Consider the following 23,677-nt stretch of genomic DNA (forward strand, 5'->3'; position numbering starts at 1 on the left):
TAGCTGCTGACACTTATCCACTCGCTTAAATTTGATGCACTGCAATTTATTATAACACTCAAATGTGGATTTGAGCTGGGGATCAAATGCCCATTAACATTTGACGGGTCCTCCTCATCTTTCTTCTTGTCATTAGGCAGGCAAACATGCAGGGAATGAACATCAATCGCATCTGCAGAAAGAAATAAAAAAAACTGAGTTGCTGTAGAGAGAACCCAAAATCTTCAAATGTGTTAACATTTATGCTTTGGGATGAAACTGACATCTTCTTGTGTGTAGTAAATTTAAAAAAGGCAGATGAAAAACAAAAACAGGAAGGAAAACAAAGGACCAAAGACGATGGGAAGATTATATAAATAAAGGGTGAATTACAAAACATGACCCAGGTAGCAAAAGGTCACAAGTGGAGACAACCCCCCAAAACACACAAGAACACAAACCATCAGAGGAAACCAGGACATAACAGAGAGAAATAACTTGCACCAAAATGTGAAAACTAACACTTAGTGGGACAAGACAAGGCACCAGGAATTAGGAAAAGCTAGAACCACAAAGTGGCACAGCAAAACAGAGACAATATTAGGACCATGACACATCCATTTTATGCAAAAACATAAATAATTAAAGAAAGTGAAAAATAAAATATTAAGATTGTATAGTTACCCAGGGCGGCTGGGAGTTAAATGTGGATAGATAGAGTACAGTTCCTGAGATGATCATGATATCCACTATATCTGACACATCAGAGCGCCCAGTGATGCCATCACCCTGAAACAGATGGGGAAGGACAAAGTGCAGTCATGTAATTATAGTTTTAATTTTTCAAAAGCCTGTTTTTTCTTTTTTATTCTTTTTCTCAGTTTACCTGTCGAATTCTCATGTAACAGTCCTTCAAGTCAAACACGTTTGGGTCCACGACTACCCTCCCCTTACAAATTTCACATCTTTGGACAGCACGGAAAGATAACCCTGGAAATACACACACATCGTGACTAAGCATATTGACCATAATACTACCGTATAGCTTTTTCTTTTGCAGGCAACTTTTTTGGGGGCTATACCAGCAGACACAGTGGAAACAGCAACATTATCTTCCTGGTTAAAACTGGTCTGAACCATAGAAAGATTAATTAAGAGGTCCAGTCAGGCGGGGGAAAAAAGGAACATCAATCAGATTATTGCACTGAAGACATTACAAGCATGTGTTTCTTGTAGGATGATAAATGGGCTCCAGTGTAGGAGGTCTTGCCAGGGCTGCAGTTTTGATATTGTTATTCCTCTTTCAGTAGAGAACATTATTTAATTTTGTTCTAATCAATATTATAGGTAATTGGATAATATGGAAGAACTTTTTTTGCTGAAAAAATAGCATGTTGAAATGGCAAATTTCACCATTCATATAGAAAATTCAGCTTCTCAATTTTAGCTGCCTACCAACCTGAGTGGATTTTGGCCTTGAGCCATGTTTTCAGGCAGTCCAAGTGTATGAAGAGCAGACTTCCTGAACACAGGCAGGGTGACAACAATGGGTTGCTCGGTGACGCGTCACTGCTGTAGCAGATCCGGCATCGGTCTTTCTCTTTTTCCTCCTCATTGTCCTGTAATGGCTCCTCTAACATCCTACAGGTAGATGATATATCACATTAGACAATATGTCTAAATGGGAACCTGTTATGTTTGACTCCACATACTCTCATACATATACTGTTATATATGGTGGAATCGCATTTTAACAAGGGCCAGCGTTTTGAATATTTAAATCAGTATAGTTTAAACTGCTCTGAATGCTGCTCTGAAACCTTGAGTCCATAAACAGCAGCCAAAAAATCTGTTCAAAAGCAGGGGCAAAGAGGTTAAAATGTCCTGTTTTACACATGGGATGAACTAAAGGGGCTCCAACAAGGTCCAGTATAAGATTTCAAGAAATATTTTGAATCATTAAAAGCTTCTCTAGCGGTGAAGCTGAAAAAGTTCTCTAAATTTCCAGTTAAGTCACGGCTAATCAGTGTATTCCAAAGTCAGACATATTAACAATTGAAACATCCTGCAAGATTACCTAAAATTTGGTTGTAGATCACCTAATGTGTCTGTAAAAGTAATTCACCTCCGTTTGAATCTGGATAACATCTGTCCATCGCAGTCTTTTGAAGATGGGGGCACTTCAGCAGCAGCAGCCCCTTGGCACTCTTGATTCTGTGGAAGCGCTTCACCTTCACCAGCTGTCATCATAATGGAGGTTTTAGAGGTATATGGACCTCTTCTTTTATTACGAGACCGCAGTGTGTTGGCATTGCTGGTTCCATTCTGAAAAGCGCCGTCCTCCATGTTGCCCACACAGGTCTGCCTTTGAGAGAGGCCTGAGCTGAGTAAGGAGGGAAGACATTGCTTTGCCCCCTGAGTACAAGCTGAAAAGCCCGTGTTGACTTTGCCAGGTGGTGTCGGCATCACATGAGGTGACCTTCTTTGTTTTAGGACAGGAGTGACACTGCTAAGAGGAGCTCCACTCAGGACTGCTGACATACTTAACTGTGACCTGAAAGACTGCTGTCTAAGCGGGCTGTGAGAGCAGCCAGCAGAGACTGAACTTGACTGACGTGCTGTTTTCGAAAAGGTGATCGAATCACTCTCTCTACGTGTGTGCTGCCAGGAGTCTGTTAAGCCGCCATCTGCCTCCACCTCAGATTCACCAGACAATACATTCAATATGTGGCGATGTAGGACAGCGATGGTGTCTCCCTGGAAGTTGTCCAGAGTCTCAGCACTGGAGGGGAGCTCAAACTCTGCGATTTGCCCGTAGCTTGTTCTGTTGAAAAGGTGGTTCACATTGTTCCTGCTCTTCAGGATGTCTTGGCTTTGTATTTGTTTACACGCTTCCCTGTGGGTAGATCCATTTAATACAGCATCTTTCACAAGCTTAGACCTGTGCTTGATGTGATACGGGACATTGTGTGCTATATTATGGTGAGAAAGGAAAAGAAATTAAACTTATTGGTTTGGAATGAAAACATTTTGGATATCAAATAACAACTAATATTATAAAATAAATAAATAAAACACAGGGTAGTTAGAAAACCGGTCCAGGTCCTGCTACAACCTGCAGCACAAAATGCATTCTAGAAAACTTACATCTGGATGGCAGTGGGGGCTTTCCACAGTGGGGCATTTTTGAAGTCACTGCCAGCTCTGCACTCATGCTCTGGGTTACGCTGGAAAAAGCTTGACAGCGGGACACTGAGGCTTTGTTCAGAGGGTTCTCTGGCTCAGATGAAGCACACTTCCCAAAGCTGTGGGGGGCCAACTACAGGTGGCAAACAGAGAGGTTGCTGGAGAGTGAGACTTTTGGAAAGCTGTGCTACTCAAGAGGGATATCGGATGTTCCTGTTTTGAAAGTGTTCTTACCTTCGGGGCTTCCCTTGCAGCTGACACTGAGTGCAATTGTGTGAAAATATTCGGCACGCCCGAAATATTTGCTTTTGTCTCCTGACTCCACCTTTGATAAAAATTCTGATAAAACAGATTCAATACAGTGGATGAGAAGGAAGGATATACAGCATGTCCGTATGAGTTTTTGTGTCGTGTACATCAAACTGTACCATGCTCTCAATCTGTAAATGTTTCCACCAAGAGGGCAGCATTACTCACAACGTGTTGTCCCCTGCAACACAAAGACAGTGAGAAATAGCATAAAAGCCAGTCTGAACATTTAAAGATACAATCAGGTCTCAGTTACTATCATAGAAAACAAGGCCATAGCATGACATAATGTCTGTGCTGATAACAGTTCAATACCATGAATCCTTACTCACTCTCTCTGCTTAAAAATTTTACAGAAACTAGTTACACACAAAACTTCCAGAAGTTAAACCTGACACAAATTATCTGCTATTTATTGTAAATAAATAGCCTATCTGGAAGGAGTCTGAATAGTAATTATACAATGAAATCATTTTTATTTTTAGATTTTAAGAGCAAGTAAATAAGCTGGACATCAAAAGCAGGTTTATTTTATGAGAGCAACATACCTACGCTACACACTTCATCTGTTACACCTTATTTGCTTAATTCTTCCCATCACAGATTCAACAAGGTGCTGGAAACCTTCCTCAGAGACTTTGATCCACAGTGGCATGATAGCATTACAGTTAGTGCAGGTTTTTCAGATACACATCCATAACATCAATCTCCCATTCCACCATATCCCAAAGATCATCTATTGGATTGAGATATTGCGACTGTGGTGGTCATCTGAGTACAGTGAACTCATTATCATGTTTGAGAAACCAGTTTGAAATATTTAAGCTTTGTTACATGGTCCAATGTGCTGCTGGAGGAAGCCATCAAACGTTGTGTACACTGTCCTCCTTCTGATGCTCAGTTTGAAATTCAGCAGTTCGTGATTGTGATTGGCTAACTAGACATTTGTGTAACCAAAAATGTGAACAAGTGTCCCTAAGAGACTATTTTTCCACTCAGTGTGCACTTCAAAACTCCAAAGTTATTTTTCAACATTGTTTTGTAATCACACTAAAGTTTAACATTACAAATGAACTTGGATTTACAAATGATGTTTAATAATTTTATTTAATAAGTAATACGTTGATAATTACCTCAGGCCTGCGCTTATTCACAAAGTATCACCATCACCAAAAGACAGACGGTAAATTAAAAAGAAAAAAAGAAAAAAGACGTGGTTTCAAAGCGCAATGCGAACCTTTTAAAACTTTATAAATACATTTTCAAAAGGTACATTTCAAACCTTTCATTCCATTAACTTAAATATAACTACAGTAATATAAAACATTACATATATGACACTTTTTTTGACTTACTTTGTACTCGGATAATGACCACTTTGTGTACAATACATCCACCACTGCGGTTTTTTTTCCAAATGATACGTTTCCATCGAAACCAGAATCCGCAGCTGCGCGGTGGCTGGTGTCCAGTTCTAACCACGTGTTTCTAGACAAGGCGGGGAGTTTGAAAATATTTAATTTTAGCGCTCTACGGGAAATAAAACCTGCATATGTGGACACGACGGTCACATCTGATCAAAATCACTAGAATTAAGCGCTGCTCTCTGGCTGGATGTAATGTCAATTAAGACAACAAGAATTCCTTGGTCCAAGCAAAGATGACAGTACACGTATAGGCTAACTGCTTTGGAGCATAGTCAGTAATTTTAAAATAACTGCCTGAAAATACGACCAAGATGACTACTTATTGGCAAGTTTGTCTTTGATTATGATCAAATTAAAGCTTTAGCAAGACAAGTTCAAAGAGTTGTTGCAAAGCCAATATTCAACAGTTTTAGATTAACTGGAATAAACAGCTCATATATTTTTTTTTTTCACACGTGACAGAGCTTCCGCCGTTTTTTTCCCGGATGGCTGCAGACACGGAATATTTCACCTGTTCTGACTTCCTCTGTTTTGTTGATGTTTAGAAACAAATGTTTTACATTTACATTCATCACTCCATGAGACCTATTGCTAGATATTTTCAGTCTAAGGAAACCACTTTCAGAATATTTTAGACCTGCCACTTCTTTTGTCCCCCACTTATTAAGTTTCCCCAGATTTTTTGAGGACACACTGCACATCATATACAACAATGTCAAGCTTGCTGCTCATACCCCTGTGGGGAACACCTTGTTGGTGCAAAAAATACTATTTTATGTCAAACTGTGTTGGCATTTAAAAAATTTTTTTTTTAATCATTTTCTTCAACTAAAGAAAGCAACACAACACATTGTGTGTTTTTGGACCAGGCTATCAGTAACTAAGTGACAAAATATAGAATTTAAATCTGTGTCTAGACACAACACAGGATGATTCATTCAGTCCAGGATTTATTTATTTTTTGCTGTCTCTGTGTCTTATATTGTTTGTATTATAGGTGATATGATTTAAATTTCATTCCAGCTACTTTTTCTATCCTCTTAAGCTTTTCCTTGCTTTACGCTAATGGCTTCAAATGATGGTGTTTATGTTTTATTCTTTTTAATTTAACATCTGAGACGACAGCTGGAAATTGTCTATTTGTCTACCATGAAAACATTTACAGTTTTAATGGATTACTTGTGAAGATATAAATAAACAATTGGACACACTTTTTCATCACTATAATGCACATGAAGTTTTGTTGTTGGGTTTAAAATAATTTTAGGTGCACTTCAGACTAATTGTTTTAGCCAGTATATTGTTTTATTGACAGTGTTGAAATAAAGCTTTCTTTCCTTTATGTGAGTGATAATGGAGGCCAATCTGTAACTTCAAATTTGAGAGTGTTTTGGCTCCTTTATGATACAGAACTCATGTGCAGCTGATAAAAGGATCTCTCACACTGGCATAACATCAGACAAATTTGAGGTGAGCTACAACCCCAGTAGATTAGCATAAGAAATCCAGGGCCAGCAGGTTCACTGAGCCACTCTCTTCCTTCTCTGGCTCCCCACAACTCTGCTGATCCCTCTGCAATCCTGTGTTAGTCCCAGTTAATCTTACCTCCTCTTGCAGTGGGCTAGAGTGGGCTCCACACTCACCTCTACTGTTTTCATTCTTTATATTCAGACAGATGGGAAAGTCCAGGGGAAGACAGAGATTAAGAAAGCTCTGGCAGGATTTGTGTTTCTAGAGGTGAGGGGAGCTCTATCTGTGACCACCTCATCTATCACACTCTGTGTGAGTACACTGTAGAAACCCCCCCCCCCCCCCCCCCCCCCCCCACACACACACACCAAAGCCAGTTTCCAGGAACCCGTCAGGTATTTCTCATTACCAATTGGCGAGAGAATACCTTTTGTGTACAAATGTCTGTTTTGGCATGTTTGTTAGTGTGCATACTGATGGATGTGTTTAGTTACATGGCTTATAAGCTGAGATAAATTATGTTGTCATGTTTTTCTGTAAAGTGTCAAGTGTGGTAGAAAATGGTTGCTTTCTCTCTTAAAGACTGCTTAAATAGCCCTGACTGCAGATTTCTGGAATGATGCCGAGAATATGCCCCCCAATATTAATCCAATCGAGACACAAAATAAATTGAGTTCTTACAAAGAAAAACCCCTTTGTGATATTATTAAACACGACAGCAGTACCTCAGACATGAGCAGGTCTTGTTTTACTCACTTACTAACATTTTCAGTTCATACTGCCATAAAATCTTTTGTGGTAAACTTCATTATCAGTGGCACATGCAAACACGGTGTTATGATCTCAGTCTGCAGCGGAACAATATAACCTCTCAAAACAAGGACTAGTAAGTCAGTATCAAGGCTTCGTTCCCCCCCCACATAAAAGGCCATTTTCAGTTTGCATTCACAATGATTATTGCTGGTTTGTTAAATAATGCATAAGACCTGTTGCCTTATCGTCTTGTTTTTAGTCAAACTTAATAAGAAAGCAGAGATTTTTTGGCTTATTAAAATCATCAAAGATCATGTGACATGTTTTGAATGTGATGAAAAACAGAAACTGCACTAAGAACCTAAAGTCAAATGAGCAAGTGACATTTTCAGCAGGTTATTTCTCCCCAACAAAAAGACCTGGCCTGATATGAGTAAATATGTGTGCAAAAGTGATAAGAATGCCTTTCTGGAATATATCATTTTGTATTTTAATTAATTACTCGGTTCATGAATTTCCACGATAAATTCATGCAGAAAAGGTACAAACTGGTGCCTAAACATTTACCATGACTCAGCAAATTCAATATCAGGAATCCCCAAATAAAACCTCTCCCCATACAATTAGATGAAAGAGAACATCTTTCTTTTATCACCAGCTACACAGCTGAAATTTGAACACAGTTAGGTGTTCCAACGGGATATACATATACAAACCTGGTTTTAATGGGTAATAGAAGCTAATATTACATTTCTTGAATGACCTTGCCAAAACCCCTACCTCAACCCTACTGAAAAGTGTGTGGACTATGCTTAAAGGTTGGATCCATACTATGAACCCAGGCAGTTTAAATGAACTCTTGCAATTCTGCCAAGAAGAGTGGTAAAATATTCAGCTAGAATTTTATATCAGAATCTTGTTGATGGCTACCAAAAGTGTCCCGCTGAGGTGCAACTCGTTGAGGGAAATTTCAGGAGGTATTTGCTTTAACCCTATGTGTGCCTTGTGTTTATTTCTCTAACACTTGTACTAATTGTACTTCTACTAGTCTTCTCTTGGTTGTTTTTACTAATTACTGTACAAGATACATTTTAAATAGCGACATGTATTCATGTCCATGAAGCCTGACCAGTGTTGGAAATGTGTTTTCTCCACTAGAATAGGCCTAAATAAAAAGTTATTCAAGTCAACTGATTCAATTTCACGTGAAGTGATTCAAATTCAAAATGTCAATGCAATTATTCAAGTTGATAAATTAAACATTCGATATAAATGATTCAAACGCTCCATCTAGTAATTCATTTTCAGTGTCCGGAGGCATGCATTTTTTTTTGCCCATCTATTTGCCCTTTACAGTTACATGACTAAATAAATAAATAAGAAGCAGAAAAACAAGATAATCAATCTCCCAAACATTTAAACGTTGCACTAAATGTTTCTCTTTCTGTCTAAAATATGCCTTCAGCATACACTGCGTTTGACTTCACTTTTTTTTTAAGCTCTGAATAGATTTAGATCGATTTAACTTGTAGCTATATGCCACAATCAAGCGCTGTGTAGAGTTAATTTTACCCCATTTGTTACTCTGGCTGATAAACCTGTTCTTTCATTGACTGATGGAAGAAAAGGATCAGGATAATGTCTGACACTTGCCTGCGTCTCCCTCCATCTATCATGTTAAATGTCAGATGCCATGGTCTTCTGGGGGAATGAATGGAGGTTTGATTGGCATCGACCTTGTTTCTCTTGAATAATTATGAATGATTTAGGTATTATTGGCTCCTTTCAGCATAAATAATTCAGAACTGAGTTCAACCCCCCTCCCACCGTATGTTGCTCCGGTGCTCAGTTTGTTCGCCTGGTTCAAGTTTTTTTTTAAAATGTATAATAAGATGGCACTAATCACAAACACCAAATGAAGATTTTCCAAGCACATTTTAATTTTGGTTTAAGCGCTTCCTGAGGTCCTGAGACCGTTGAGGGTTTTACTTTGAAAGGCACAGCCGGATGTGGTGTACTTGATGAATCGGGCTGACTTGATGCAGTGGTAGGCAGGGCATCGGTCCATGTTGCGGCGCTGCGTGGCACTGGGCACTGACTGTCTCACTGCTCCACACGCACACATACACGCAGATACGCATGACTTTAGTTGTGAATGGCCCAGACGCTTGACACGCTGGGTGGGCGAGAAGCAGCCGTGAGTCCGGCTCTGCTACCTGCTGCAGACCGAGCTTTCGCCGGGAGCACCCCGGGGTGTCGCTACTGTGACTGCACCCTGCGTTTGGACTGAATGTGGCCGCTTTGATCGGTGCAGTTATTTTCGGAGTCACTCTCTGTAAGCTATTTCGGAGCGACTGGAAACGCGCAGACTGGTAATTTGGAGTGAGGAGCCGCACGGAGCGCTGCAGCAGCAGCATCAGCAAGCAGACAGGGAACCGGAGCAACAGCAGCAGCAGAGAAGAAACGACTGTGATGCCAAAGCTGGTCAGAAAAACAAAGGTTCAAGTCTAGAAAAGGTAACCCATCCCTTTCAGAGCTGCACCTATTGCCATTTTAAAGTTTTATTATGTCTTGAATGGAAATGTCTTAGAAGTGTCATGCTCCTGCAGCAGCCGATCTATAACCTGTAATGCCAATACCTCTCAGCCGCTTACAGTGGAAGCCAAGCCATTGAAGTAAGCCAATAAAAACCCAGCGTAGTGTTTAATGAGATAGAGTTAGCTGTTCCTTTGTACTCACTAACAAGCAGCCCCCTACCCCGCAGCATATGTGATTCATTTACTTTAATATCAGAACTTTGAAGCACATTGTTGTGTTTTCCTCTAACATGAAATGATTTATTGCTTTAATATATTGATAGGCTTATCAGTTAAAGACCAGGGATAGGCACCACAGACCTTGCTCTCACTCTCTTTAGTATTTAGTATTTAGTATTAGTATTTATTTATTTATTGTCATTGTCAAGAATAATGAAATTGCGTTTGGGGTGTATTGATTTTAAAAGTTAGGCCTATTATCTACTCAATTACACAAATATATTTATCTTGTATGGAGAGTAGATTACACACATGGCATCTTCTAACAGTCTCAAGGTATAAGGCGGTCGCCCACCCAGCCAGCAGGCTGTCCATAAAGCAAAGAGGTATATATGGAAGAAGCTGTTCTTACTTGCTCTATGGCTCCAGGCCAACACCTACTTCACAGCACAGCCTATTATCTGACATCTGGTCCTTCTCTACAGGGACTTATGTGGTAATAGTATGTTTCAGCAAAGGCAGCTAATCTGTGTAATGTCTGTTGTTTGGAAGGGGAAAACATTTATTTCCCTATGATCACCATTCAGCACCTTATGTGGAAGAAAGTAAGTCTGTTTTCGGTCGTGAAAACTTCAGATTTGTTGTTTCACAGTTTTACGGCTCTGATTTTAACATGGTGAAGATCTGTAAAGCGACAAAAAGCCTTCACGGAGGAAAATGTCATTTTTAGGCCATATAGTTTACACACAGTTTTACAATTGCAAGGCGTCGCTTTTATAGCGGCAGAGAAGTGCTGTGATAAAGCATTTATCAGAAAAATAGACTGCAGAGTAGTAAGATTTGGTTCCAGCACTCATGGTTTTTGTATGAGGCTGCAGATGACTGCTGTCTCGCTGTGCTCTGCTATTCAAGTTCTTGGTTGTCAGCTCGACTCACCATAGATAAAAGACAGTCATCCTCAAAGCGTTCTCTCATCACATCAGCGACATGCGCTAGTTTTGCTTCTCTCCTGCTACCCCGCTCCTCACTCACATATGTGAGTTCACACACAGTGTGGCGGTTTTCCATTATGAGATCATGATGTTTTTTTTCTTTTTTTAGCCCACCAGCCCTAAACTTTTTTGTCTTTCCGTGCTTATCTCTCCCTGCTTGAAGGGGGGACTGTGGCAAAGCCTTGTTTTCCACAGTCCGAGCCAACACAGTCCCTCCGTTCTTCCTCACCGACCGGCCAAAGGTCAAAACAAAAAGGCTCTGCTGTAGCAAAACGATTTCTCTGCACCTTAAGTTGACACAAAACAGCCCTCAAGTCCTTCACTGAACTCAAGAATCATAAATAAAACCTGTGCTATGTCGTTTAATCAAACCTAACCCAAAGAGGCTCCCCTCTAAAACACTGTTAGCACAGTGAAAGTAATTTATTGTAAAGAGTTAATAATTTTCACATTTAGTGTATCATTAATCAATCGGCCATGCTAGAAATTGAATTTACACGGAAGATAAAATCCCAGTTTGCCTCTTATTTGCATCTTAGTGAATAATTCTTAATAGAAATGTGCTCACGAAAACACTAAACACATTAACGTGCGGATAGAGATGTTTACCTTCTTCCACTGCGCATCTGTCGGGTAAATGGCTTACATCCTGGTATTTATAAAGCGCTAACTATCCATAGAGGCTAAAACAAAAGGGTGGATTGTCAAAACATGTGATTTCATTGTATGTAAAACATGAATGGTAGTTTTTTTTTGGCTTGCATTGAGCGCTTTATATCTACATATGGTGAGTTTCCTCTTCCACAAAACCTGCCATACTGCACTGCTGTTTCTGTATAGTGTCCATATGTTCGACACACTTGAGGAGTGAGGGGTGACAAAGTGTTTTCAGTATGTGGATGAAATCCTCCACACTGGTTCATTTAATCTGAGAGATGTGTTTATACTGAATGTCCTACCACAACATGGATTCATTAACATTAACCTGTTAAATATCCAGAATTTGTGGAGTTTATGCATTTTGGACTCCGCCATTGCCGGTTCCAAACCCAGATGAAAAAGGAGAAGGGTTGGGCATGGGGTAGCAACCACATCCCGGGTGATGGGCAGTAGCAATATGCATTTTGGACCAATTTTAATGCAATTTCGTGACTTTAATCAATTAAAGAATGCTAACTTTAGCAGCCATCTTGACATTCATGCATGTGGCTGTTTTGAAGCCCTTTTCTAAATGAATCTCAATAATCTCAGGCACATAAAATGCATGTATGGTATTGCTTGTCAAACACAATAAAAACTGCCTCAGAAGACTTTGCCCTAAGATGATGTTTATATGGTTTCAGTTTTCCTGCAGTTATTGCTTTTACTACACATGTGCACAGCTTTACAAGCTGCGTTGATTGCTCAGTCCATTAGTACAACAAGAGTAGTATCTGCCAAGAACTCCACCCTCTTATCCAAATATGGTCACTTGAGGCTCTAAAACAGTAGTGCACAAAGGTTATGTTACCTTGGTTGCTGCCATCTTTTGTATACAGACTTTGGCTACATATGACTAACTCGGGTTTTTACTTTACTTTGCATATATAATAAGTCAGGCTCATATAACAAGTCCTTTTTTAAGGATCTTGTCCTTGTCATTGGGGTTTCATATCAGACTGTTGTAGGCTTGGACAAATAATACATTATTTTTGTTTAATTTGATGGACAGCTCAGTCATACAAATTCCTTTCCCCCCCATATTGACTCTAGTCTCAATGCATTTTAATGTAATTCAGCTGTGGGACATTTTTACAGAGGAGGTGAAATTGACTTCTTCATAACCAGAAAGCCCCTTTCTAGTAGAAGTGCGATTATCGATCTTTCCGCCTAATCCCTCGGCTGAAATGCTTGAGCACATTCGTATTCTGTGGGTCAGTGAAAGTCAGTCTTGGAAATGTAGAAAATCACTGTTTAAATCAGGAGAAGAGGCTAAGCGTGTACAAGGCCAAGCAGTGCTTCTTCATGAAATATTACACTGAATATAGAAAACATTAGTGCAGAGCACCCCCTCCACAAGTACAGCTTTTCTTTATTTTACGATTTAGTAATGTATAGACATCTGACTAACTCCTGACTTTAAAAGAAGCTGGAGTTAATTAAGAGGCTTCTAACCGCCTGAGAAAGAATCGACTGTTCGACTGTGCTTTCAGATATGAAAAGGTCTGTTGTTTAATGAGGTAAAACGGCTCTTTTGATGTGCATCCACGAGCAAGCCAGACACTACTGGGTGTTGCTCTCTGAGTCTTATCAGCCCTGAAAATGTGAGATTGTTTCCTGTATGGGGAGTAAAGGTATCGTTCTCCGGGATGTTTTGATTCATTTCCCTGAGCTGTGAGGAAAAACGGCACTCTTTATGCTGCTGTAATCAGGAAAAGCAGTCAAGGAAACCGGGAAAGCCTTTTGGGAAAAAAATGCTTGGCTTTTTAGTTTTGGGTACACTGCCATTTATTTGTGTACTGTAGGATAAATGGCAGTGATCATCAGTTTGGGGAAAATGTAGTGTGAAGAGAATTAAAATTGATATTTTGGCTATAATTTATTTCCTTCTTAGCCAGTAACTCAGTTTATGCCCCAAGAGTGGACAAGAAAATCATATTAGAAATGCAAGGCAAAGCAAACCACAGTGAGAGCATTATACACATTACTTTCCATAATGTGTATTCTTTGGGCTAATCTGTAACCGTCTGTTCAGTCTTCTTCTTTTCCCCTCTAACAAGGTTTCTTCTTTATTCAAATTCAGGGTGTTGCATTGCATTTGGGCCCCTCAAGGGTAATTTGCAACTATGAGTAATGTAAGTAAAACTGACTTGACTTTATACCTGCAAAAAACAGCCTTGGTGTCTCTGTGGATAAAGATATTCCAGATAGTTAGTAAAACACTCTGAAATTGGCTCATTTGGAAGAAACGACGGTGCACTGAACAAGGGACGGAGTCTGCTCGGGCATGTCCCTCATTTCAGTGTGGCCCTTTGATTATGTAATAATGATGCCGAAAAGGCGTCTCCTTAGCACTTTGTTCTTCCTTGTTAGTGACCAGTCTGTGAGGTAAGCCAGGCTGTTTCATCTTGGGCTTTCTGCTTTCCTGTCAGGAAAAACAGTGCTGCGCCTAGCTGTTGGAATCCTTTTGTCTGTACTTTTACTGGGAGTCAGTGACATTAATTGAGTTCCAATGAGGATAATTTGACTCTTTCTCACGTTCACTGTAACAATTCGCTCTAAACAATGCAGGAAATTGTATAATATACTGTTGAATACGGTAAATACAGACACCTGGATGAAATGTAATGACTTAAAATAGTTGCATACTATGGCATCAGGAGTGAAAAGTGCTCAGCCTGACTCTAACCACATCAGAAGGGAACCAAGGGATGGTGCTAACTTCTCTTTCAACACAAAGTGTCTGTGGTCCTAAAGCAAAACAAGTACTGTTACATTCAGAATTTTCTGAAAGTGCTCTGGTGACATCCCCATTTTCCTGAATCCAAACTGGGAGCTGTTTCCACAGAAGCTGAAGGCTATATTTGGACACTCTAGGAACCTTAAGTAAGCCCCGTAGTCTGAGAGTGAAGTGCTTCGTTGGGATAATATGATACTATAATGGCTTGTCTTTGAGGACTTTATACAAGAAGAGAAGAACAGCAGAAATGTTGTGACAGGTATTTCAGTTATTTACAATCTGGACCGGTTGGATATGTAATGTTTTCTGTGTTCTTGTGTCTGTGAACAGTGTGAAGATTTAGCACAGCAGCGATTAAACAGCTTTGTGTTCATCGTCAGTGTCGTTGTTAAAACATTGATCACAACAGCGTTCCCATAAACACGCGGCGCAAAGAGAAGGGGGCTTCTGACAGATTTGATAACGTGTAAAGAAAGAAAAGAAACAGACTCCAAAGTACATACACAAAGACACGCAGTTATATTTTACAACACAAAAATAAAAGTACAGTGGCAACAAAGCACATTTAAGAACAATAAAAGTAAATTATTATATACAGCAGTAAGATGTTGTTGTTGTACATAGGGGTTGAATGCTGCTACTTTATTGTAATTTAACAGTGAAAAGTACAAGTGTACTCACACTCTGGCTTTGAATAGAAAATTCCTAAATTTTGTCTTAGGAGTCGACTCTGTTGCTGCAGTCGAAGATCAAGCACTTCTGCGCTCTTATTTGTCACAAACAGCCGCAAACGGCATACAGTCGATTTCTGTGGCTTTGTTACTGCAGAAGAAACCACAACGGCAGCGTGGTAGTATTTTGGGAAATGTATTTTGTATTAAAACAGGTCTACAGTTTCATAACAGTCAAAACAGAATAGATTCAAAGAACGGTGCTTGTAAGACTGTCTGTATTTCTCAAACATGTTTTTCGCTCATTGCTCTTTCAGCCCGTCGAAACCAAAAATACAGCTGGATCGAAAGTGCTTTTTTTCTGCAGTGGATGCAATCGGTTATGGTTTTGTAACATTAAATCAATAAATATTGATGCAATGCATTTTCAGCTTTCAACGTTGTATTTTGTGCATCTAAAAGAAGAATTTGCTTATTTGCACTAGTTGATTTTTACCATACACTTACAGCACTGTGGTAACTATGCACGTCTCAGAAGAGAAGGTGTATGACAACATTTGCTGTTTCAAATAAGTACAGATAATGGGGATAAATGGCTGCTTGTGGAGTCAGATATTCATACCCTCTTCTACAGTTTTCTTTGTTTCCCCACCAAAGCCTACATCCTTTTTCGTTGTTGACTTACTTAAAAAAATATAGTAAATAATAAATGCACAAATAATCCTATGTCGAGGTCACAGTCTGTGTGGGCAAAGCATCTACCGATGGGAGCCAAACATCAGAGCTAGCTACTTCTAATAATCACAGTCATCATCATAATGAGAATTGGCTTGTTGGCACACTGTGTTTGCAGCGTAAACAGTAAATTAAAACAATTTGGACGTAGTGGAAAGCCTCACGGGTGCCAGTAAATTTCCTGCAGAAGAATTTCAGTGTTGTTCTGGTGTTTTGGCGGCTCAGTGTGAATGTAGAGAAGTGTCTGTAAATGGCCTTTAAAGTCTGAAAGATGCTGACCTGTTCAGAGTGATGTATTAGAATGAATACCAGAAGCCAAGAAGACCAGAAGCCTGTGCTGGGATGTGTGGGAAGTCATTTCTGCTGCTCTCCCTGTAGTTTGCACAGATATATATCATACTGGCAGTTGCTGCTGTCACTGGAGTCTTTGAGCTTATTTCTGCATTGCAACCTTAATGAAATCAAGTTAATCATTTCTTACTGGTCAAGCTTAAGAAGCACATGCATTCTTTTATGTCTGCTACCTCTTAGATTACGTTACATTACCTGGTTCTGCCATGATGGTCAGGCTTCTAGATAACAAAGATTGGATGTGTGGCTGTATCCAATCAGTCTGCCACTCAAACTTCCACCTGGGAACCAAAGATCCCTGTTAGCCTATTAAGCAGCTGCTTGAGTCAGCCCCAGCTGCTGATGGCAGATGAATGACAGAGTATTTATCAGGCTTGAAAGCCTTGTCTCATAGCTGGAACAACAGCTACAGCATAATGCCAGCAGCTTCGACTTTTAAATGTTGTCAGGAGCAACCCGTGACCTCTAGCCCCTCACTCCAAAGATGTTTAGTTTTAGCGTCTTCACTCTGTCACCTTCTGTGCACACACGGCAAACACATCATCATCCAGGCGTTGTAACTCCTCTACCTTGAGTTCGTCGCTGACAGCAGCTTGCGTAACTGTTAGACGATCACGGGGGTCTTTGCCATCCATCGCGGGGTTCAAAACAAGACAAATAGGGGTGAGCGCCATGTCACCTACTTAATGTTTGTACATTGACAATGTGGCTGCCAAGGCTTTGTGTTGTGATATGTGGGCTGGTGTGAGGTTGTCAAAGAAACACTAGTGCTCTGTCGAATCTAAATAGCTCCAGTATTGTTCTGTGTGGGGAGATGTGCCTCAGCTTTGTGATGAGAAGAGCCATTAATGGGTTAAGTTCATTATAATTTTACAGGCATTTTTGTGTCTGTGGAATATAGTGGGCTCCTTGTTGTTAATACAGCTGCCTTCACTTGCTTTGTGTGCTAAAGCAGGGTGTGACGATAAGAGTAGGAGTGTAGAGAATAGGAGTTTTATGAAAAGTAGCATTGTTGAGAGTCCAGAGACAGAATTGTTGTCAATGATACCCTTTGTATTTAGGAACTACAATGAATAAAATACAGTAAGAAAAAGAATTCCAGTGGCTGGAGAAAATACAGACCAACCAGAACCCTGCTATTAGGGTGCAGACCCATCTCAATCTTGATACAGATACCAATTCTCTAATTGTTATACATGTTGTATAAATACATATGTACAGGTGGTTAAGGTTGTAGAGAAAGTGAAAATGCCTTTGTTTTTTTTGCCATGGTGACGCTGCACCACTGTCTGCTCAGCTGTGTTCATACTCTGCTACGTGTGACGAGTGTTTAACATGGTGGAACCGCTGTGCTTGACAACTACAGAAACATCTTTTTTTTTTATGCTCTGATAAAGATCTTTCATGTCAGTGCTTATCATACATCCGAAAGCACGACAAATAAGGAAAGCATTCTTATTTAAATGCAGTTGGTCTCCACTTAAAGATCAACTTCCTGTGCACCTCTGCATGTCTTCCATCGTTACTTTTGCATGTCCTGTTCCTGTCCATGGAAGTCTCTTTCTTACCACATGTACATCTGCACAGCGTGGACCTCAAACTTGTCCAGAAAGTAAATATCAACATCTGTGGTAAACATCAAAGTTTAATATTGAAGATTATCTTAGCAGATCAGAACATGGACCCAAGAGTCATTGGTAGGCCTTGTTGGGGGATGAATAGAAGCACTAGAGGTGCTTCAGAAGGCACAAAATAACCTTAAAGGGGTGCTCTCAGACACATTTTTATGGGTTGAGTCCCAGAACGTTTTGGACTTTGATTTGGCTTCTGACCACATTCTACTGCACTTTAGCCCTAGCCTGTACTGCTCTAACTTTAGTAGTATTTAAACGATTTTGTCAACCCCTGTTTAAAGGACAATAGTGGACGTTTATTCTCAAAGCATTTCATGTGACCTTAAATCTCTCAAGAATGAGCTTAAGTTGCTGAACCCTGACCTCTGGCGTGCTAAATCAGTTGGTGTACCATGGATATTTTGAGTATTTACACATTCCTGTGAGTTGATGACATTAGTTTCTTATCAGCAGTAAGCAGGCTATTCTATTGTATTTTCTGGTTTGCCCAGTTTGTGTCACCAAATCCCTATAATTTCTTTCCAGTAAACAAGTCTTCAGGTTTCCAGTACAGCTTCTGGGTTTCTCTCACTGTCCTACAGTCTGATTCAATATAAAATTGAATGACACAAGGTGTACATTCAGTGGGATTCGTCTATTTTTACTGTCAGATTAAGCAAAAATTGCCTCGACAATTTTTATGAAACCCAGTAGAGCGATGGAGCCTGGGGGGAAAAAGATACTTATGAATTTCTTTACACATTGGTCTCTGTGGAGGACTGTGTACCTTTCATTTCCCCCCCCTTTTTTCCAGTTATAAATATTGAATATATTTTCGACCAATATATAATCAACAGTGATTAGAACAATTGCAGAATGAGAGATCAAAACAAATCCCTAATGATTTTTTTTCTGTATGCAGCACCAAAGAGTGCCAAAAAAAGAAAATATATTTTTGCTAGTGTATCACAAACCCAGAGGCTTGCCTGGCTTAAGTTGATTAAAAATAGATTACATGCAGCTTGAAAAAAATGTACATAACTTTTAAAAAGAAAAAAGAACAAGGCAGTTCTACCTGCTCAACTGAGATCCATCAACTTGTGTGCAGTAATTGTGGTTTCAATGATACTTGAATGTCAAACTTGTTACTGATACCCAGGAAAATACTTCATACCATTTTCAGTATTACAGGGAAGAAGAGAAAATTAAAGTCAAGTACATACTGTAAATGTTTCGCAGCAATGTGGCAATCAGAAAGCATATAAGTAAATGACATTCTGTGACTACAAGCAAAGTAACTGTTGCGGTGAGATTGATAAATATCCTGGAAGCAAATACATTAGAGGATTACCCGGCAACCGGAGCCTGGAATGTCCACGAGTGACCAGCCTTGAGCTTCAGAGTGATGTGCAACTATCAAATTGCTTCCAGTGTGTTCCCAGCTTAACTGCTGATCGCTTGCAGACATTCCAGGCTCCCGCTGCCTACGATGGGACATCATGATATTGATGCTGTTCCAGTAATCCAATGGTAATTTTTTGTATCTTTATCGATCTACAGGTTATAGTGGGATAAATCATTGTGATCATCGTCGTCACTTGAACTAGGGGGCACTTGATGGTAAAAAAGGTGAATTGTGCAAGAAAGTTTAAATTCCAGTAAATAAAGTAGGCTAAACTAAACATTGTTGAACTTGTGGTCACGGTATGTTACTAAGTACAAGTAGAATAAAAATGTATCTGTTTGAGCTCTAATTGAGTACACAGGAAGGCTGGCGCTGGAAACTATTACCCCACAAAAGCATTTCAAGGTAGTAGTTTGAACTTGTACAGATTTCTGTTGCAATAACTGCATAAAAAATGTTAACGTACAGTATAAGTTTTCAAAAGAAGCAATTTTGTAGACATAATGCTTGACTGAGTATGTTGAATGCACTGCCTTCAAGCAGCAACTGTTGATTGAAGGACTCGTAGCTAAGTGAAGTGGCCCTTTCTCTGCTTACTGTCAGTGTGGAGCCCTGTAATGCTACGTGGCACAGCGTGCAGGCTATTTTTAAGACTCCTTTAAGCGAAACTATTGTATTTTACTGAGACCAACATGGGTAAGCCACGCACACTTTGTGAACATAAATTTGAGAAAGGAAAGCACCTGCAGATCAAAAAGATTTTTTCTCAGTTCATGCAAATGTTAGTTTACTGACCACAATCCCTGCAGCTGCATGGGTTTGTCCTTTGCAATGAAAAGTCTCAGCTCTGGCTCTACTGGGGCATGCTTCTACCACTCTGTATTCTTTTTAAAACTTAGAGTAATGTAAGTAGAATGCAAGCTAATCTAACTCTGTATTTAAAGAATCTGTGCTTGTGTGATAAAGCGAAATATTGTGAGTTAACCAATAAATGACCTTCTTTACAGAACGCTGGAGCTCATTTTAATAAAAAGTGGCTTGTTTTCAAGGTAGGGGAGTGGTCTATTGCTTTAGCCTCCAGTCTCCAAAATATGTCCTTGTTCAGGCATGAGGGCTCATTGTGTTAGCAGTCAGGACACACAGTCCCCCCCTGAGTGTGTCTAAAAATACTCCACATCACCTCTGCCCCAAACTACACATGGATAAAGAGAAGCTGCATGTGCCTGGATGAGTGAACATGCAAATACACAGCGCGCAGACTGCACTAAATGCATTTCTCTTTGCGTCGAACACTTTACATCGCAACACTCTCAACAATCTGTACATGTAGCACTGCATGCTGACCTCTGGCATCAACAAGGCAGACCCAGAGGTCTGCCACTCACTGGATATTTTCTCTGTTATCCCATCCGGCACTAACTCCACTTTCAAAGTCAGTCAAATTACCTTTCTTCCCCATTCTGATGCTTGGTTTGAACTTCCTTAGATTATCTTGACCATGTCTATTTGCACTGAGTCTGTGTCATGTGATCGACAAGACTATTGCTTTTTCTGTTCCTGAGCAGCCGAAACCGTACTAACAAAGTGGATGAGCAGATATGCTAATTCTGATATCACACCAATATTGGGCACTATGATCAGTTATTAGATGTCTGTAGAATATGCGATAGCCTAACTAGTTGATTCATGTTGTTTGGACAAGCAAAATCGTTGCTTTTCCCATTTACGTCTCACAGGCACATGTTTCTAATTTTAAGCGATGTGATTTCTGATTGGCAAGATTTAAAGGAAGCATGGCTTACGCAGTTCCTTGATGGCTCTTTATCCAGGGCTGAAAGGACACAGGGAACCAGCCTTCCCTCAAGGTTAGGGTCAGCTACTTTCACAGTGGGCGACAGGAAGCCAGAGAGACTGCCGTCTCTAAACGTCTAATGAGCCTCTAATTGATATCCAGCTGAAAACCCCACAGAGTGTTAATGCCAGTTCCAAGGAAACTATATTATGTCTTGTCTTCATTAAGCAAACAAGACACAGAAGGCCTTGAAGCATACATTTTTAACGTGGAGTCACAGAGGTAGTTGGCTAGTGACACGGTCAGTGTTTCCTGTGAGTCACATTATATATACACTGTGCTTTTTCATGTTTATTTTCAGGCTGGAGAGCCATTAAAAGCTGAGAAAATTAGCAGTAACTCTGCTCATTCATGTTCTTGCTTTGGACTGTCAGTCTTTATGCTTCCTCCATGTGTATGTCTGGTGTCTAGATATAAAAAGAGAGGCGGAAGCATATTTCACAGGGGGCTCTACTTTAGCTGCAATATTAGCAACTGAGTAATATTTCTTCATCACCCACCCTTTTATGAGATGTAACTGCAGTAATGAGATGAATTCTAAGAAAGGGGCTAATCCTGGGCAATGCTTTAAGCCAGCTGCCTAACCACATCCCATTCGCCATGCTGTGGAGGCTTCAGCTCTTCTGCCAGGACGGCTTACAGACTGTGTTTGCTTAAACGTTTCATTCATCTTGATTAACATCTTGATTATAAGATGAAGCTCAAAATAGCTGTTGCAGACTTTTCAAGCTTTGCTGAGTGTAGACCAGCAGATGGCATGTGTTTGTTTAGGAGGTTCGTAGCATTTTAAACTTGATGTCTCATAATTCAGCGTGATTCGATAAAGGCATGAAACATTGTCATTCGAGCATGTACCTCCAACTCAAAGCGCAGCACACCTGCCGAGCTGCTGTTCAGATGTTCTATTTTTGTTTCCTGTGATAAAACGTTAAGCACATAGGCAGCTGATTTCTTAAGTAGGTGCTGGAGGTGTTTGTGTTGTTTTACAGCTTATACTTGTATATCTAGTTTTGGCTCTTCTGACAAAGCAGTCCAAAACCTTTGTGCTTGGATGGCATAAAGTGCTTTTAAGCCTCTCTCTGATGGCTCCCCACAAGGCAGCATTAGCAACATGTTTTAATGAGCTGAAATCTCGGCACAAGAGGCACCATTTCTCATTTTGGGCCTGGGAATAAAGGTCATCTGTGCTTAAAGGATGCTGAAGAAGGTGAGTGTTGGAAAGAGTGCTGCACCAGTTTAGGATTAAAGGCCAGACTGTCACTTTAGAAATTGCATTTTGGTCTTGGAAAAGTAATGGGGGGGAAAAAGCAACTGTGCAGCACTTACACATCCATTTCAGGGGAAATGCCTTGTTGTCTTCTGATGAGAGTAGATTTATGTTAGAAGTTGTAGATAAAAGACTAATGGGCCTGACTTGCAGTAGGCAGCAGCATTGTCTCTGATGCTTTTTATTTTTGCAGTATGGTGGGTGAGAGCAGGTGATGAAGTACTTTTGGATACAAAGCCTATGTGGTCATGTTGGATTTTTGTACCTATAAATCACCTGCACGTTGCACCTACAAGAGCTCTTTGGCAACACCGAGAGCTGGTTTGGAACTCTGCACTAATTGAGTCAACAGCGTTGCCGACTTTTATGCACCTCAGTGGCTTTATGTGGCTGAATCAGTGGTTCCTAAATGTTTCCACTGTGCGCTTGCACCTGATCGTGAAATATCTAGGAGGGAAGAAATTTCACAGACCGATTTGTTACAACTGTACCACATTAGAATTCACCAACGTCTTTTAAACACTGACCAGTGGTAGCAAAAGTTGAAAAGTGTTGGTTAAATTTATGCAGATGGTGGACGGGTGTAACTGCTATGTGGACAGGTGTCCTGTGTTCATTACGTTCATTATGCACAGCAGCATGTAAGCTGAGGAGGCTGCATGCTGCGCGGTAACAGTGTTTGCTAATGACATGACCAAGGCTTGCAAAGATGCCATTCTAGAAGCAGAAGACACTCAGCAGCCATCTTGGTAACCTCTTCAGGCAGTTATTTCATGTAAACAGGACCAAGGCTATCTAAATGAATGGGGAGAATTCCCTAAGTTTAATTCCAAGAAAAGACTTTAGTTACTTTGGCCCAAAATGAGGTTTAAAACACCTCTTGCCCATTGCAGGTAAACTTCTGCTATACTTATGCAAGGTTTGAAACATTGCAGCTTTACTTACACTTAGATTTAATTACACTTACTTACATCATATAATGAGTAAATTTGCTCATATGTTTCGTGGTTCAGCTCTTGACTGGCTCTTTGTGAACAACAAGTGATAAAGTGGGACCTTTACTGAATGCTACTACAGTTTTCCAGCTGCCAGCGACCTTTCGCTTGACAAGTGAAAGGTCGCTCGGTCGATTCCAGCCAGAGACACAAATCCCTGTGGGGTTTATGTCAGGATGGGCGTCTTGCATCAAACTCTGCCAAATCAAACAGGTGGAGCTACCTGCTGCGGTGACCCCTAGTGGCAAGGGAGCAGCCAAAAATAGCTTCCTATGCTTTGATACCGTGCATCTCACCTATAATGGATTGAAAAAATTCTTTTGTTATTTTTAAAAAGTTTGTTTGTTTCTATTTCTAAAACTAATTTGAATTTCATTGCCTCTTATGTGACCTGAGTCGGGGGCATAAAATTAATAACTGTACCAAGTTTACTCTAAATTAGTCTACAGCGTGTAATTAAAGAGCCCACCATATTAG

The 23,677-nt window shown here is 40.1% G+C and overlaps 2 protein-coding genes across 9 annotated transcripts in view; one reads left to right on the forward strand and one right to left on the reverse strand.

Annotated features, from left to right (window-relative positions):
* Positions 1–7: 7 nt before the first annotated feature.
* On the reverse strand, positions 8–8,850 carry LOC113028155 (uncharacterized). Of its 3 annotated transcripts, none has more exons than XM_026178192.1 (9): positions 8,778–8,850; positions 3,594–3,655; positions 3,400–3,504; positions 3,127–3,298; positions 2,105–2,951; positions 1,439–1,620; positions 866–969; positions 664–768; positions 8–172 (listed from the first exon to the last, which is right to left on the reverse strand). In XM_026178192.1, the coding sequence occupies exons 2-9, from the start codon at positions 3,633–3,635 to the stop codon at positions 83–85; spliced, it is 1,647 nt and encodes a 548-aa protein (XP_026033977.1). In that variant the 5' UTR covers positions 3,636–3,655; positions 8,778–8,850; the 3' UTR covers positions 8–82. The 3 variants fall into 3 exon arrangements, with proteins under 3 accessions (XP_026033977.1, XP_026033976.1, XP_026033978.1); XM_026178191.1 differs by lacking the exon at positions 8,778–8,850 and adding an exon at positions 4,830–4,987; XM_026178193.1 differs by lacking the exon at positions 8,778–8,850 and adding an exon at positions 4,608–4,786.
* Positions 8,851–9,151: 301 nt separating this feature from the next.
* Positions 9,152–23,677, forward strand: part of tanc2b (tetratricopeptide repeat, ankyrin repeat and coiled-coil containing 2b) — a 179,024-nt gene continuing 164,498 nt past the window's right edge. For all 6 annotated transcript variants that reach the window (XM_026178198.1, XM_026178200.1, XM_026178201.1 and 3 more), the window contains exon 1: positions 9,152–9,640. The gene's annotated coding sequence lies outside the window, so the exon portion shown is untranslated. The remainder of the gene's footprint in view (positions 9,641–23,677) is intronic.

Source organism: Astatotilapia calliptera, chromosome 8, assembly GCF_900246225.1.
Source record: "Astatotilapia calliptera chromosome 8, fAstCal1.2, whole genome shotgun sequence".
Lineage (NCBI taxonomy): Eukaryota > Metazoa > Chordata > Actinopteri > Cichliformes > Cichlidae > Astatotilapia > Astatotilapia calliptera.

What these genes read in the sequence shown, in the direction of transcription:
- LOC113028155 (XM_026178192.1), bottom strand. Translation starts at nt 3,635, where the DNA reads ATGCTGCCCTCTTGGTGGAAACATTTACAGATTGAGAGCATG. An exon ending in GCCCCCACTGCCATCCAGAT is followed by an intron (nt 2,952 to 3,126) that starts GTAAGTTTTCTA and finishes ACCATAATATAG; the next exon opens with CACACAATGTCCCGTATCAC. An exon ending in CAAGGCCAAAATCCACTCAG is followed by an intron (nt 970 to 1,438) that starts GTTGGTAGGCAG and finishes GTGTATTTCCAG; the next exon opens with GGTTATCTTTCCGTGCTGTC.